Consider the following 18,164-nt stretch of genomic DNA (forward strand, 5'->3'; position numbering starts at 1 on the left):
GTGTTCATGGTGCTTACAGGGTTTTGTGCTTACTCAGATGCAATGCTAGATAGCTTCTACATTGTAAGGGTAGATTCTTGCCCTTTTAAAATATTATGCTCCCCAAATATGTGGAGGCATAAGCCCCAAAGAACTCAGACCAAATGAGAACATCTAATCAGACAGCATGTTCTTTATCGTCCTACTGTGTGCTTGGCACTAAAGAAAAAAAAAATCTGTATTTGGGGCCTCCCAGGTGGTGCAGCGGGTTGAGCACAGTGCTGTGAAGCTATCTGCAGCCTCTGCAGCGTGGGTTCGATCCCAGCCGGCCAGGGAGATACCCACATGGTGCGGCAGACCTCTCCTGTATCGCCCACTGCTCCCTTCAGCAGTGTATTTCAGTCAATCCACCTGTTCTGTTCCCCACTTCTGTGCCTCTGGCCTATAACCCCATTCTTGAATAAATAAACACATCTTTAATAAATAAATAACAACATTAAAAAATCTGCATTAACATAGTGTTATGTAGAGCGTTTCCTTTTGTGGTTAAATGCCAAAGAAAAGGAAGGCTTCTGCTCACAGATCAGGTGTGATTTCAGGAGGGTGTGCTTGGAATCTGCAGGAGACCAGCTGATGGAAAGCCAAGGCCAGGAGATCCAGGTGCGGCTTTGAAGGGTTGACAGGGAGGCATCCTGTGGATTCTGACAGCCACCATCACAGCACAGAGGCCCATCATGGGGAAGAGAGATTAGCCCTTCTGTGTGGCTCCAGAGGTAGAACCAACACCAATAGGAGGCAGAATTTTCTTTTAAAACTAACTTGTTTATTTTTTTCCCCATAAGTGATTTTCTCCTGATTGCAGATTTAATGTACTTTTATTGAAAACATCACAAAGTCAAAAAAAACCCAAACTGTTATCCAAGGAGCGCATTATTAATTTTTTATATTTCCTTTTTTAAATATAGCTGTACTAATAGTGTTTGCTGAAAAAGCAACACATTATCATAAACATTTGATATGATATTAACATTTTTTCCTGTGTAAGTAGCATTTCTAATATCTATATGATATTATATGGTTGTCCATTATTTTAGCTATTCCTCTATCATTGGAAACCTGGGTGGTTTTAATTTTTTTGCCTTTGCAAAATCTGTGATAATGAGATTAGAAATGAGATTACTAAATCTTTCTAGAGATCCAAGTTATATAACAAAGGAATGGGTTGCTTCAAGAAGTTGTGAGACTCAAAGCCTACCTATTAAGATATTGAAGAGGGATTTCTTTATCCAGTTGGATCTTGGACATGATCCTCATTACATTTCCTTTCCACTCTTTGATTCTGTGACTCTGTTGGGTTGAATGTTTGTGATCACTGATTAGGTTTTTGGGAGAGCAAAGCTAGGGTCAGAGATTTGAAGAACAATTAAGTTTCCGACTGATTGCCACAGATGCATACTGACCAAGTGAAATAACATCTTTCTGGCCTTTTGCTTTGTTCTTAACTTCCAGATATGCTTCTATCTTCCTTCATACTCATATTCAACTCCCCATTTTTCTGATGAAGCATATATGACTCCTTCAGTGTTTGCTCTGATACCTGTGACTGTGAGTCATTATCTCTCTTACCCACCCCATCCTCTTTACCCATTTCAGAGGTTTTTATCACTACCATTTTCAGCATCATCGAGCACGCCATTAATCAAAGGCAGTAGCCAATTCGTTGGGTTGACTGGTGGGCTGTTTTAGAAGTGGAATCAGGCCTCTGAAGCCATCTTATCCCATCCTCCAAGGTTGGATGATTTTTTTTTCCAGGTAATTAAATGTGTGTCTTGTGGACCTGGACTTGGCTGGAATGCTCAAGGGTCCTGAAGATCCTTCTATAGCTTCCTTCTGTTGAACTCATTAAGAGAAGATGGCAAAAGTCAACATAACTAGAGACCTCATCTGTAGACAGATCAAGGTAAGCGGCCACATCTCTGAACCGGAATTTGAAGTCCTTTCTTCCCCACAGATTCATTTTACAACCAAAGAAACTGAGATGTAGAGTCAGTGACTTGCCTAAAACCATATAACTAGTTAGTGGCAGACCCAGGACTAGAATCAAGGTCTCTTGACTCCTGTCTACATTTACCTAAGAAAATGGAATTCGTGGGACACCTCTGTCTAAGCCCTTGTACCTGGGATGCTGAAATTAATGGAGGCCAGTGAGGGAGGGGAGCCATCAGCGTATTGTCCATGTGTGTGCACATCTCTGTGTATGCATGTTGTGGGAGTGAGCTTCAGCAGGAGAAAACAACTTCTTCATGTTGGTGCAGCTGTCAGCTTGTACATGTAACAGACACTGGGAGAGTCTTTGTTCCAGTTCAGCATAGATTTCTTTTCTCGTCTATAAGAGTCTCTATTATCAAAGCCTACACTTGTCCTCTACAGTTTGTACATAGAAAACACACCAGTGCTATGAAATAAATGGGTGTCTGGGCATTCAAGTTTCTTTCATGGGGTAGCCCAGGCTTTTCAGAGGAACCCTCAGTAAAAAAGCAAGGGGGTTTAATGCAAGAGATTTGACCAAGATATAAGATAGTTCTGTAGTAAGAACCCCAAACTGGGGTCAGGAACTTAATCTCACCACTGCCCTAATTAACTACCTACCTGTAAAACTTTGTTTTTTCCTCCTTGTGTCTTGGTTTCTATTGTTAAATGATAATGTCTGTCTGTATGCAGGCTGATCTTGAGAATAAAATTCAAAGAACACAAGAAAGTTCTTAGAAAAGATTAAGTGCTAGAAAATTTTGTTAGATAAAAATGTTTTAAAAATTAAGTGATGTGCAGCTTAAGTTGTGGTCCCCTCCCAGAAGGATTGAGGTTATGGCTCTACACAAGCCATGTACTTGGTACATATGAGTCTGTGTGTTTCGTGTCTTTTCCCTTGCATCCCTGAATCATTTTGGAGCTTTGCCCATTTGTGGTTTTTATGACTGCATTAAAATGGTGGCCCTCAAAGGCAATGATCATTTCTTAGAGGCACAGAATCATAGAGTTGGAGGGACCATGTAGGTGGTTTTTCCTTTGTATATACGTGTGTTCTAAAGATGTTGCCCACCTGAGTCAGCCTAAATAGGGAAGTATTCCCTGTTTGTTATTCCCTCCTTTTTGTGTGTGGCCTAACAAGCTTAACTTAGTGTTTAATTATATACTCTCTACTATTATTCTTTAATCCCTTCCAAGTGTAGTATACGTAGAATAGCTCCTGCTATACTAATTTTTTATACCAATTTTTTGCTATCTTTTCTAACTCCAGCAGTGCCCAGCACAGCACTGCATATATAACAGGTACATAGCAAATCATGTTGAATTGAACCAATGAAACTGTGAGTTTGTTTCTGTCCTCTAGGAGCGGGGTGCCTTGAGCTTTGAGCGGCGCTACCATGTCACTGACCCCTTTATCCGGCGACTAGGCCTCGAAGCAGAGCTACAGGTGAGAGATGCATTGTGTATGCTAGATGCAGATGCTCTCTGTTTTTCTGCTCTCTGTTTTTCTCTATAAGTCATACCTGAAGGCTACCTCTCCTTTCCAGCAGTTCTATTATAAATCATCTGAATCAAGATGAGCGATTGACTTGGTCACGCAGAAATTTATTTTTGCTCATATTATTTGCATTGTGCTTGGGGAAGTTTGTTGAATTGCACAGCACTGTCTTTACTGTTGACTTGGACTATAATGATTCTTACTTTTGTACAGGAATTGAGTTTACAAAATGTTTTCATAAACATACACATTTATGCTTTCTCATTTTAGCTTCAAAGAAATGTTGTGGGGAGGTAGATAGGGTATAGGTATTTTTTTTAAAAAGTGTAGAAACGTCAAGTACTTTGTCCAGTGTTATTCCGTGCAGTCCTTGGAGAACAAGAAGTTCATCTTTTCCACTGTGCCTAACACAGAGACACTCCATAATATTAGTTCCATTCCCTTTTCTTCCTCATGATCATGTTTTTGGTTTTTTTTTTAAGATTTATTTTATTTATTTATGCATACAAGAACTGGGGTCTAGGCCAGAGGTGTGGGAGGGTGAGAATTCACCAGAGACAAAACAGGAAGACTGACTGATATACACTGCTGAGGGGAGCAGCGGGTGAGACAAGAGGTTTGCTGCGCCATGTGGGTCACCTCCCTGGCCAGGGATTGAACTCATGCTGCAGTGGCTGCGGATAGCTTCATAGTGCTGACACTTAACCCCTTGCGCCACCAGCGAAGCCCTGTTCATCATTAATCTGAGAAATTTCACAAATGAGTGAAACATAAGGGGCCAGAAAAATCTCACTTTGGCTTCCTAAGACAAATATAACCTAGTTGATACTTGAAAGATGGATGGGAGGAGCTAGCTAGATTTGAGGGAGGTTAGGAGAGAAAAAGTGTTCCAGTCAGGGGAACAGCATTTAAGTAATGCAAGAAAGAGTAGAGGGTATTGAGTTCAAGGGAACAGATGATCACAGAATACATGTGGAAAAAGAATATAGATGAGATTAGTGAGGTGAATATGGGTGGGATGTTCATGATAAAGGACATTGTGAGCTATGCTGAAGTCTATGGACTATCTGAAGGCCAGTGGAGAGCCATTGAATGGTGGTTTTTTGTTTTGTTTTGTTTTTTAATTTTGGGAACAATGTGATCATAGATAAGCTATTAAAAAAAATAATCCTGACTTCAAAGTGAAGATTGTAGAGGTTTAACTGGAGACAGACCATTTAAGAGGCAGTGATTTGGGGATAAATGATGAGTTACCTGAACTTAGATCGTGGTGGAGGGAAGACAGTGAATTTGAAGGACGTGTAAGAGGTAGAATTAACAGAATTCTTGGTGACTGAATGTAGAAAGTTAGGAAAAGAGAGAGATTACAGATACTGTTTCTGGCCTGAATGGCAGGCTGGTGGTGGTAGTATTTGCTGAGTTAGGGAGGGCTGAAGAGAAAATAGATTTTTTTTTTCATGTATTTTTATTTATTTATTTGTTTGTTTGTTTGTTTGTTTATACAAGCACTGGGTACAGTCAGAAGCGCGGGAGGGTGAGAGAATTCACCAGAGCCAGAGCGGGGAGCAGAGCAGGCAGAAGGACCAAAGTACACTGCTGAGGGGAGCAGCGGGTGGCAGGAGGGGTCTGCCGCCATGTGGGACCCTCCTCCGGTGGCCGGGGAGCAGCTGGGGAGCAGCCGAGGATCGAACCGGCGCTGCAGAGGCCACGGGGAGCTTCGCAACCCAGAGCTCAACCACTGCGCCACTGGGGAGGCCCGAGAAAATAGATTTGAGGGTAAAGATGATAAGCTTGGTTAAGGGTGTTCTGGAGCCATAGGCTGTGGGTTGTCTAGCACTGCTTGTGTAGGCAGTTGGGATATCTGAACTAGTTTAGAGGTATGTTCTGGAGATGTCAGTTGGACAGCAGTGAGCAGCATGTAGGTTGAGACAAGGAAAGCAAGTTATGACTGCCTTTAAAGAATGTGGGAATGGGAAGGAAGACTCAGATGGAGCTATAAAGAAGGCCAACATAAGGACCAGGTGGACAAAGGAGAATATACAAAGGGTATCATTATCAAGAAAGAGCAAAAAAGGGGGCTAAAAGGAAAACAGGATGATGTGGCAGAACCCAGAAGAAGAAAGTTTCATTGAGAAGGAAGTTGCTAGCACTGTCAGATACTGCCAGGATCAAGTAAGAACTAAGAAGTGCTCATAGATTTAGGGCAAGGAAGCTATAATGGTAACCTTGTGGCAAAGCCATTTCTGTGGCACATGGTATTGACAGACATGAGTTCAAGTATTACTGGAAAGTGAGGAAGTGAAAATATCAAATGAAGACTACTGCTTCAGACTGGTAATGAAAGGGAAGAGAAAGAGAAGGCCATAGTTAGATGTGATATTGGCATCAAGGAAGGACTTTTTTAGATTAGAGAGACATGAGCATTTTTGTTCTCAAGGGGATGGCTCAACAGAGAAAGGAAAAGTTGAAAATACAGTGGGTCATCCAGGGTTGGGGAGTGTCTGTTTGTAAGAGAATGATTGTGGTAATTAATCATGGGCTCTTAGGAGGATAAGGAAAGAAGACATGATGTGGTATGTAAGAAGAGAACAGAGGGGGCTCTCAGAAGGGTACCTGACTGGACTTGGAATTCTTGTTAAGAATGAAGAATCATTAAGGGATGATCTCTCTCTTTTTTTTTAAGTTATTTTTCATAGCCACGTAGCACCACGTTATATAGATGTACCAATATTTATCCTGAATTTCCCATATATAGACTCTTAGAGTTGTTTCTACTGGTTTTTATTTACGACAATATATATAATGAATAACCTTGTGCACCTGATTTTATATTGCTAGAACTCTATATTTAGGGTAAAAACCTAGAAATGGTAGTGCTGACCAAAGGGTAAATGTATATGTTTTCTGAGATATTGCCAAATTTCCCTGCACGAGAGTTACACCATTTTGCCTTCCCAATTGCAAGGCCTGTTTCTCCACAGCTCACCCACAGACTATGTGGTTAAGCATTTGAATTTTTTACCAAATTGGCAAATGAAATATGATATTGTAATGTAATTTTAAGTTTTATTTCCCTTATGAGTGACATTGAATATCTTTTCCATATCTTTAAGGATTATTTTAATATACTTTTTGGGTTAACACAAGAGGGGAAATCAGAATTTACGTATATAGTGTTTGCATGCACAAACAGAATAAATAAGCAGAAACCATGAAATCAGTCACCTCTGGGAAGTGGAAGGTGTAGGTGAAAGGGTAGGAAAAGGGGAGTAAGCCTTCTCTGGACATTTCTGTAGAATTTTTTACTTTTACAACCATGTTGAGGTTCTGCACATTAAAAAATTGTAATTAAATCAACAAAGATAAGGAGGCAGATGCCAACAAACCCAAAGGTAATTTTTGAACACAGTATTTGCTGTATATTTTCTTTTACCGTATATATTTAAAGACAAATGAACTTTAAAGAAATCTTGACTGAACTCTAGTTAGATTTGTCATTGTAGCCCTGTTGCTGTAGCAATTCTGTAACTATTGTGCCTGTGTTGTAGAACAGAGCAAATGAATAAAAATCAGTGTGTTAGAATAAATATATCAATATGAATATATAACAAATATAGTGTTTATATATCAGTGTTTCCATTTCAGTGGGAGAAGAGAAATTGAGATATGGAATAGGAAAAATCTCAGTGATAACACGGTGGAATTAGTAGTACCAGTATGAACTCATTTTATTTATTTATTTTTTTAAAAGATTTATTTTTATTTTTATACAAGAACTGGGATACAGGCCAGATGTGCGGGAGGGTGAGAGGATTCACGAGAGACAGAGTGGGGAGCAGAACAGGCAGACTGAAGAAACACACTGCTGAGGGGAGCAGCGGGCGAGACAGGAGAGGTCTGCTCACCATGTGGGTTGCTCAGAGGCTGGCAGGGATCGAACCGGCACTGCAGAGGCTGCTGACAGCTCCACAGTGCTGCGCTCAACCACCTGCGCCACCAGGGAGGCCCAGTATGAACTCATTTTAAAAAACATATATACTAATGTACACTTACATATTGTTTCCAGCTTTCTCTACTGAAAAGCTCCAGAAGCAATGACACCTCAATAACTATGAGTCACTGGTTTCTCAGTACCATTCCCCACTAGTAACCATGGGTCCTTGAAATAATTGATTCCAGGTCTGGGACTGGGAATGTACAAGATGAGCCTGCAGCTCTTACTCCAGAAGATAAACAGAAAGTAAAGAAATTTACGAAAAATGAAAGGCTATCACAAGGATATATGAACCAGCTTGAAGGGCATGTTGCTGAAATCTGGGACAGTTTGAACGTCAGGATGAATAATGAAAGTAATGAATTAAAAACCATTGAATTAAAAATATCTGAATTTGCATTGGTAAGAGAAAGGGAGGGAGAGGAAGAGGAGAAAAGAGGTAAGGGAAGTGAGGGAAGAATGAAGAGAGAGAGAGACCGTGCTTTATTCCAGTAGGTTGCAAACCACTAAATGAAATGATATTGAAAAACCATAATTTTGTAAATATCTTCCACATCATACCAGTAATTGATTTGATCAAGGATAATCAGGGAGCGATTGGAACAATGGGTGGAAATTTGATGGAGGACAGCATATTTGCACAATATAAAAGTAGTTACTCATCGATAACAAAGAACAAAATAGTACAATCATAGTGGAAAAACCTGGTAGATACGACCTAAACCAAGACAGAAGCATCATGTCATACGTGAGATCCGATAATGTGTACTGAGAAGGACACAAGATCTCTTAGGTAGTATTTCTGTCAAAATACATTGCCTAAATCTAAATCAAGGGGAAATAATCAGGCAAATCCAAACTGAAAGACATTTCTCTAGAATAGCTGATATAGCCTTCACAAATGTCACTTTTTTATAAAAAACTTTTCAGATTAAAGGAGACTAAAAAGAAAATGACAGCTAAATGCAGGAACCTGGATTGGCTCTTGGAACAGGAAAGTAAAGAGGATATTATTAGTGACAATTGGTGAAATTTGAATGTGAACTTTATGTTAAATAATAGTATCAGTGTAAAATTTTGATTTTGATAAATGTGCTCTGGTTAAATAAAAGAACGACACAATACTTGATTTTAGAAATACATATTGAAGCAGTTAAGTGAGTAAAAGGTCCTAAAGTGTGCAACTTACAATGAAATGATTTAGGAGGGAGGGAGAGAGAGAGAGAGAGAGAGAGTGAGTGTGTGTGTGTGTGTGTGTGTGTGTGTGTGTGTGTGGAGAGAGGGAGTGAGAGAGCACGAGAAAGATAGGCAAGGGAGGGATTAAAGAATTTGCTCAAGAAATTTGTATACATGAAACTAAATTTACTGTGCTTTATGGACAATTAATGAATTTTCTAGGGAAATTATGTAAAGCTTAGGATAGGACCTGACATAGTAAACTGAGTTTTAGTTATCACTATTACTCTGTATAGTTATTCTTAGCACACTAAAAGTTGAGAAACTATTGAATTAGGTTAAAGAAGCAATGAGAGGTAAGATTTTATGGAGATGTCTGGATATTCCAAGAGTTTTATTTGCCTTCAGGACTTGCTCCATTCTGTTACAATATTACATCTGTGCAATCTTAATACATGGAATCTGTCGGACATTAGTTCACATTATGCCTACGCCAGTTTACACATACGTGATATTAACCTTTTCCTCATCTGAAAAATGAGACTAGGAATGATGTTTCCATCACAAGGTAGTTATAAAAACTGAAACATATACGAAAGGTAGAGTATTGCCTCTCATTTTGTTAACTTATTGTTACATGGTGAGGTAGTGCTCAGTCTACTACTATTCTATTAAGACCTTTTCCCTCACTTTATTGAGGTGCATATGACTCAAGTATTGAGTTTGATGACTTAGATTGTATAACTTCCACCTACAATAAGACAGAAAACACTCTCATCAGCCTAGAGAATTCCCATGGTGTCCTTCCCAGTCAGTCCTCCTACCTCAGAGCAACAACTTTCTGTAGCTTCTGTCTCCATAGATTAGTTTCACCTATTCTTATACTTTATGTAAACGGTGTTACATAGTGTGTGGTTTTTGTATTTGGCTTCTTTTTGTTTTTGTTTTCTTATGTTGTTGTATAGCCCTATAGTTTGTTCCTTTTTATTGCTAAGCAGTATTTCACTGTATGACTGACTACATGTACTGCATTTTGTTGATTCATTCTCCTGTTAATGACTATTTGGGTTATTTGCAGTTTTAAGCCTTTTTTTTTTAAGATATTCTTAGGATATAAGTTTAGCTTTTCATGAAATTGCCAAATGTTTTTTGAAGTTATGGTAACAATAAGGTCTCTCTTTAGTCCAAGTGGAAATAAGGATGGCATTTGAGGTAGTCCAGCACAGTCAAAGAATAACTTTTGAGTTATATTGACTTGGATTCCCATCTGGGCATTTATGATTCTTGTGATCTTCAGTAAGTTCTTTAATCTCTCTGAGACTTGATCTTACGTATAAAAAGGGAGTGATAATGAGATCTTGTGTATAAATATCTAATATTATACTATCAGTGGCATTCCAAGATGGGGGCAATTGTGCAGACTATACAGCATATGATTATCTGTAAGGAATTTAAAAGCAGCAGTAAAACTAACTAAAAGTCCACTTGCTTTTGTCATCATTATGCACATACAATTTTAAGTAATATTAGTGATAAAATACTTCTCCCTACCCCCTTCTCCTCCCATATACCATGCTACCTAGCAAATTATAGGGACATATAATAAAATAGCATTATAATCAATATTTAATAAAGTTAAGCAAGAACTAAGAGTTAGGTTGCACATAGAATTTAAGTGAGATTTGGAGCTTTTCTCACAGATTTTCTCTGTGTACTTTGTTTCCTCAAGGTCCCTGACATGCCAAGGCTCACCCCAAGTAGAAAGATTTCTAGGGCTCCAGGGCGCACCCTTTCTAGAGGCCGTCTCTGAGCAGTCCCAGTACCGCCTCTGACTTCCTTAAAAGATTGAGGTTTTCTCCCCTTCTTTTTTTTTTTTTTTTAAAGATTTATTTATTTGTTTGTTTATACATACAAGCACTGGGTACAGTCAGAAGCGCGGGAGGGTGAGAGAATTCACCAGAGCGAGCGGGGAGCAGAGCAGGCAGAAGGACCGAAGTACACTGCTGAGGGGACCAGTGGGCGGCAGGAGAGGTCTGCACGCCATGTGGGACCCTCCTCCGGTGGCGGGGAGCGGCCGGGGAGCAGCCGGGGATCGAACCGGCGCTGCAGAGGCTGCGGGCAGCTTCGCAACCCAGCACTCAACCACTGCGCCACTGCAGAGGCCCTCCCCTTCTTTTTTAATCACATTTAATTCTGCTATTTCATCGGCATATTTTCTTCCACTGTATTCTTCAACAAAATTACAGATTGTGTACCTATTTATCAAGGTCAAAATAACTCCTCATAAACATTCTGTTCCTGGTAATAGCCTCCCAAGCCTGCTTCTACTTATAAAGCCCTTTATTAATATTTTTTGTCAGTAGTTACTTTGTATTTTTATAGAAATCTGGTTTGAGCTTTCTTTGTATATTTTCTCCAAGCTGTTTTGCATCATGAATCTTAAGTATTATGTTTGTCCACACTGACCTTTGTCTCTGTACTTTGAGTGGTTGCTGATCTGAAGACAGATATAGTAAGTCCTCACTTAACATCATTCATAGATTCTTGGAAACTGACTTTAAGTAAAACAAAATGTAATGAAAGCAGCTCCTCGAATAGTCCTTTCATTCAAGTCAATAGGATTTTTTTTTCCCTCATCAGTGTCATAACAAAACAATGTCACTTGAGGACTGCTGTGTAATAATTCTGGAAGTATGCATGTCTCAGGTAGTATTTAAGAATCTAAGCTCTTGAGTTAAATTTCTGCTTCCTCTCACTATTAGCTGTGCCACATTAGGCAGATCCATTGTGTGTGTGTGTTTATTTTTTCCATACCACCAACCAATTCTTTGACACCAGCTGAGTACTCTGCAGTTTAACTCAATTCAGACACTATATACCTGGATACACCATCAGATCCCACAGCTTAAGGGGATTGATCCTTCCTCCCAGTACAGATGTTTTTTGCACCCCTAGGTTGTCACCTGTGTTTCTGACCCAGCCACAGAGGCAGAGATCAGAGGCTCCAGCAGCCCCTCTTGGGTTCTATTAGTTTGCTAGAGTGGCTTATAGAACTCAGAAACACATTTTACATTTTACTTAGATTGCAGGTTTAATATTAAAGGATATAATTCAGGAATGGTCCGATGGAAGAAATGCATAGGGCAAGTTATGTGGGAAGGGGCTGCAGGGCTTCCATGCCCTCTCTGAGCTTGTCATTTTCCCCTAATCTCCACATGCTGACCAACCCAGAAGCTCTCCAAACCTCATTTTAGGAATTTTTTTTTAAGATTTATTTCTTTTTATACAAGAACTGGGTACAGTCAGAGGCGCGGGAGGGTGAGAGGATTCACCAGAGGCAGAGCCCATTGCAGAACAGGCAGACGGACTGAAATACACTGCTGAGGGGAGTAGCGGCCGCAACAGGAGAGGTCTGTGGTGCCATTTGGGTATCTCCCTGGCCAGCCAGGAATTGAACCCACACTGCACAGGCTGCGGACAGCTTCACGGTGTTGTGCTCAGCCCAATGTGCCACCGGGGACCCCATTTTAGGATTTTATGGTGGCCCTGTCACAGACTTGATTGATAGAATCATTCATCTTTGGTGCTTGGTTTCACCTCCAATCCCTCTCCCCTGCTGGAAGTGTGGGGGAGCACTGGAACTTCCAACCTTCCAATCACGTGATTGATTTCCTATCAACCAGCCTCATCCTTGCATACTTTCTAAAAAGTAACCTTATTGGACCTCCCCGGTGGCACAGCAGTTGAGCGCTGGCTTGCGAAGCTGCCCGCAGCCTCTGCGGCGCCGGTTCGATCCCCGGCTGCCCCCGGCCACCAGAGGAGGGTCCCACATGGCGCGCAGACCTCTCCTGCCGCCCGCTGCTCCCCTCAGCAGTGTACTTCGGTCCTTCTGCCTGCTCTGCTCCCCGCTCTGGCTCTGGTGAATTCTCTCACCCTCCCATGCTTCTGACTGTACCCAATGCTTCTATAAATAAATAAATAAATCTTTAAAAAATAAAAGTAACCTTATTAACAAACTCAGGTGTGGTAAAAGGAGTTTGTTATCAATATCAATATCTTTTCTGCTCTTATCACTTATGAAATCCCAGGGTTTCCTTAGAAACTCTGTGCCAGAAATTGGGATGAAGACCAAATACACATTTGTTATGATAGCTCACAGTAACGCAGCAGTTACCTAACCTCTCTCAGCATTGATTTTTTTATCAGGAAATGAGTAATGATACCTGTTCTTCCTAAACAAGATAATGATTGCAGAGTTCTGTATTAGTTTCCTATTGCTGCCATAATTACCACAAATTTAGTGGTTACAACAACACATTTATTATCTTACAGTCCTGAAGATCGGATTAGCAGGTCTCACCATGATAGTCTTGCCAGGGCTCTGTTCCTTCTGGTTGCAGGGTAGAATCCATTTCCTTGCAAGTCCCAGCTTCTGGAGGCTGCTGCATTTCTTGGCTCATATGCCCCTTCCTCCATCTTTAAACTCAGGTCAAGTTCCTTTTATACACACATCTTTCTAGTTCTCTGCAGTCCGGGTAGGCTCACTGATTTTAAAGATTCATTATGACTATTTTGTGTCCTTCTGGATAATTCAAGATAATCTTCCACCATATCAAGTATACCTTAACATCAATCACATATGCAAAGCCCCTTTTGCCACCTAACATAACATATTCTTAGTTCCACTGGATCAGGACATGGACATCTGTAGGGTCCTCCTGCAGGCACTTAGCACTGTGCCTTGCTCTTTGTAAGCCCTTGGTGGCAATCATTCAAGGCCCTCTGTACTCTTACAGATACCGAGCTGAAGATGTAAGCTCCCAGGCACAGGGTACTTCCTAGTGGGAGGATAAGGGGGCTGAGAACAGAAATGATTCTGATCCAGAAATAACCAGAGCCTGTGTGGGGGTCAACCAAGTGCCATGAGCTAGTGAGAGGTCTCAGGTCAGCAGGTGATCTGACAAGTTTGAACAGATAGATAAATGTGTCAGTAATGAATGCAAGTGGAGAACTTAGAAATGAACTTAGAAATGGTTGATTCTCAACCCAGATGAGAATCTTTATAGGATAAAGGGTAAGAGGGAAGAATAAGCAGAGCAGGGCCTCCTGGTGGCGCAAGGGGTTAAAATGCAGCCTATGAAGCTATCTGCAGTCACTGCAGCAGGAGTTCGATCCCCAGCCAGGGAGCTACCCACATGGCATAGCAGACCTCTCCTGACTCCCCAACTTTTCCCCTCAGCAGTGTATTTCAGTCAATCTGCCTGTTCTGTTCCCCGCTCTGTCTCTGGTGAAACCTCTCATCCCACCCAACTCTGGCCTGTACCCCAGTTCTTGTATATATATAAATAAATAAATCTTTTTTTTTAAAAATAAGGCAAAGGAAAAGTCTTTTCTGACTAGATAATTAGATTAGTTCATATCTCTTGAATCTTCCCATTAGTCCCACTGGACTAATTTCTTTATTCAGGCAACCAATACATGCCAGGCACTGTACCTTGGCCTAGGGTGCAGTGGACACAATACACAAAGCCTGCTTTCTCAGGGCTCAATCCCGTGGAAGTAACGTGGAGCCATAATACAGTGTAACAGTGGGAGCCTATAAGAAGGGTATATACCTCCCTCCCAAATTTACCAGGACCCAAAAGGAATCTTGAAGGACTGAAAACTGAAGAGAGAGTCAGAATTTATCAGTTAGAATGCTTTAGGCCCCAGCTCAAGTGGCTTTAAACAATAATGAACTGATTGGCTTGTTTACCTGGAAGCCCACAAGTAGGCCTTAAGCTTGGTCACTGTGGCTCCATTTTTCTTTTTCTTTCTTAATTTGATTTTGGGTCCGTTTTTCTGATTCTCTTCCTCTGTGTGTTGATTTCATGCTCAGGCTGCTTCCCTTGTAGTGGCAATTCCAGGTGTCACATGAGTACACCAGTATGCAGAGGAAGAAAGACATCTATTTTATTAACTCTGGGAGTTTCCTTTTCTAGAAACTCCCAGCATCTGCCCCCTTGCATCTGATTGTGAGCCAATCCCTTTGTCCAAGCAAGTTCTTGACTTAGGTCTAAGAACCTATCACAGTGGCAAGAACAGTGGAGTTACACTGTCTGAAATACATGGTCTGATCTGGAGCAGGGAGACAATTAAATCCAGATCTCTTAGAGATGGGGGGGCGGTGAGGGAACAGAAGGAATACTATGTGGGAACACCCGGTGACGTGTTCTCCCTTCTCCATAAGACTCGATTCTGCCACTTCATACCTTCTGCTTTTCATGGGTTCTGTTTTCTCAGAGCCCTGAATTTTCTGTGCATGTTTTCAACTTCAGCATCTGTTGTTAACTTCCTTACTCTTTCTCTGTCTCTCTGTTGAAATCCCCAATCTCAGGACTCTGCTCAATTTACTTTGGCATACCCGGCTCCACCATTTGAAGTTCTGGAACTCCATTTGAAGTTCCAGAAGATCAGGGACTTTGTTTTATATACTGCTATACCCCAGGTGCTGTACCCCAGCACCTGAAAAGTACTTGATACAGTGCTCAGTAAATTAAATATATGCCAAATGAGTGAAAGACAACCTTCTAGTTAATCGGCTGCTCTGGGAAGATGCTTCTCTGAGCAGATTTTCTATGGCTCAAATGTTCCTTCTAGTGGTAGGAGCAGAAATTGGTTTGAATTTCACTCCCATTATTTACTATTATCTGAATTCCAGTTTATTCTTCTACAAAATGGGATCAATTAAACCTGCCCTGTGACTCAGAGCTGTCAGTCTCAGGTGAGATCATGAATATGACAGATACTGTCAGATGCAAGCAGTTCAGTTCAATTCTGGTCACTCATTTACACTTGGAAAATACTGGGAATGGAGAGGCTAGCATACCTGTTCAGTTCTACTTCCCGATGTTGATTTCCTCAGGACAGCCTCTAACTGGCCCTCTTGTTCTTTCCATTTGTTCCCTAGGGTCACTCAGGATGTGTCAACTGTCTGGAGTGGAATGAGAAAGGAGAGTAAGTATGAAAACACCCAGAGGATGCTGGAGCAGGGTGTGGGAGGCTAGGAGGAGAGGATTTCCCTTCCTCTTAATAAATCTAAGCAAGAGTGGCATCAAGTGATTGCTGTTCTCTGCTATGTTCTTAAGTTAAGCTTGTCATTATCAAGGAGTCCCAGACAGAAGGCAAGTTGGACGACCATCCCAGACCTGTTTTATTGATTAAGCCAATGTGTTTAAGGAATAAAGGGAAATCTCAAAGCAAAATAGAAGGCAATCAACTAATGTTTATAAGATAACCTTAAATTCTTTGACATCTACTGTTCTTTAAGTTCTGTGGGTCTTACTCCTTATCAAGCGGGAATGTGGGAAAGTGGAACCTGGGAACTCGAGGAGAGGTCAGAACCCCTCACTATGATTTGCAGCTTGCTGGCTTCAGGTTCCGATGACCAGCACACAATTGTGTGGGACCCACTGCACCACAAGAAGCTGCTCTCCATGCACACAGGACACACTGCAAACATCTTCTCTGTCAAGGTAAGCAGATACGCCACAGAGCAAGTGCTGGGGTGGCTGGGCTGTGGGCACGGTGCCAAGTTCCCTTGTCACCCCTGGAGTCAGGCGTGTCTTGATCTGAGCATCTGGTGGCGATTCCTTTTCCCTGCTCTGCGCCCTCTCTTAGAGCCAAGAGGTCAGTCTAGTTGAATGTACACTTATGTGAGGGGTGGGCACTATGGTTCTGAGCACAAACTTATTTATAGAGCAGGCAGAACTGTTTGGAAGCTGTGTGAACTAAGCAAATCTCCTGACCTCTCTAAGCCTATTTGCTTATCTGCAAAAAGGAAATATCTAAGGAAAATCTCCCAGATTCATGACAAAAATGAATAAATTAATTTTAAAAATAAAGTAGCAATCCACTGGATTGATGTTACAGTTAAATAATTGGTAAACTTTGAGTTCAGACGCCATGACTTGACAATGGCTTTGACACTCCCTAACAGTAAGATCTTGGGCAAAGCACTTATTCACAGACTCTCCATCTCCTCTTTAGTTTTAAAGTGTGGAAGAGAATTCTCTCTTCAGATAGTAAACCACTAGCCATATTCATTAGCCCAAGAGCCCCCTGGTGGAAACTACAGTTGGCGGGGGTGAGTGTGGGAGTAGCCACAAACTTCGCAAAGTATCTGCCTGTTTACTTCTGTTGTACAAGTAGTCTATGCTGTCTCCACACTGGATTAAAACCTACTAGCTGTCCTTTAAATGATTAAATTCTGTTTCATCTAGCCCTTGTCCACTAGAGAGATGTATGTAGAAAGAGTGATTGCTGTTCTTGTATGAACATTTTTAAAGTCAAGTGGGATTTAAGCTGCTTAAATGCAGAATGATTTCCCTCCCTCACCCCCAACACCCATTCAGCCTTGTGGGTTGGGAGAAACTTTCAATTAAGAAAAAAATTATTTTGGCTTCCCTGTGGTGCAGCAGGTTGAGCGCAGTGCTGTGAGGCTGTCTGCAGCCACTGCAGCACCATTTCGATTCCCGGCCAGCCAGGAGATACCCACATGGCACGGGTAGACCCCTCCTGTCTCGCCCACTGCTCCCCTCAGCAGTGTTTTTGGTCTGTCTGCCTGTTCTGCTCCCTGCTCTGTCTCTGGTGAATTCTCTCACCCTCCTGTGCCTCTGGCCTGTACCCCAGCTCTTGTATAAATAAATAAATCTTAAAAAAAATGATTTCAATCTTTGGACCAAAGGAAAAAAGAAAACTCAACTAATACCACACCCAGATATTTATCTTTCTCAAAACAAGGTGATAAAACTTCATCCTTTTTAAAAAGTATAAATAAAAGCTATGTTTATGTCTGTTTTGTTCTTACCATATGTCACCTGGAGCATTTTGTTCTCAACTTCATCAGAATAGTAGGTTTTCTTCTGTATAAAAGCTGCATGGAGATTGTCTTTTGAGGCTCAGCCCCTCCCCAAGGTCCGCCATCTGAGCTGGTAGCAGCACTGGGATTAGAAGGAGTGCCACTCTGACCACTTCCGTTAGGGACCTTTTCTTTCCTTTAGAATTCTCAAAGTGGAAGTTTGGGGTCAAAAGATGGACATAGTTTTTATCTTTTTTTCCTATTAGCAGATTGTTCTCCAGAAATATTTGAACCAATTTAAACTCTTAAAACACCGAAAGTCCTTTTCATTTTTAGAGTAATTGGTTACTTAATCCCCAAGTTACTAAACAGTCCTCATGTGGCCATATGACATAGGAGTCAGAAAGACTTGGGTTTGAACAGGTACTGAATTATTAGTACGGAACTTCAAATTTTAGTGGGCTATTTTAAGTATCAGTAAGATAAATACTTGACCTAGTGTGTAACACATGGTAAATGCTTAGTAAATAACAGCAGCTACGATTATCAGCCATTCAGCTCTATCTAAGGAAGGGTCAGAGGGAAAGGGTTCCTTAGGCCCAGTGTGGCCTCAAGTGTGTCCTGATTTTGACCTGAAGGTGTATGGGCTG

The 18,164-nt window shown here is 41.2% G+C and overlaps 1 protein-coding gene across 2 annotated transcripts in view; it reads left to right on the forward strand.

Moving 5' to 3' along the window:
* Positions 1 to 18,164, forward strand: part of WDTC1 (WD and tetratricopeptide repeats 1) — a 52,855-nt gene that overhangs the window by 18,044 nt on the left and 16,647 nt on the right. For both annotated transcript variants that reach the window (XM_037501189.2, XM_037501191.2), the window contains exons 2-5: positions 1,792 to 1,939; positions 3,371 to 3,454; positions 15,625 to 15,671; positions 16,078 to 16,189. In XM_037501189.2, the coding sequence (XP_037357086.1) occupies positions 1,892 to 1,939; positions 3,371 to 3,454; positions 15,625 to 15,671; positions 16,078 to 16,189 (291 nt within the window). In that variant the 5' untranslated portion in view covers positions 1,792 to 1,891. The remainder of the gene's footprint in view (positions 1 to 1,791; positions 1,940 to 3,370; positions 3,455 to 15,624; positions 15,672 to 16,077; positions 16,190 to 18,164) is intronic.

Source organism: Talpa occidentalis, unplaced genomic scaffold, assembly GCF_014898055.3.
Source record: "Talpa occidentalis isolate TD23 unplaced genomic scaffold, MPIMG_talOcc4v2.1 talOcc4.9, whole genome shotgun sequence".
Lineage (NCBI taxonomy): Eukaryota > Metazoa > Chordata > Mammalia > Eulipotyphla > Talpidae > Talpa > Talpa occidentalis.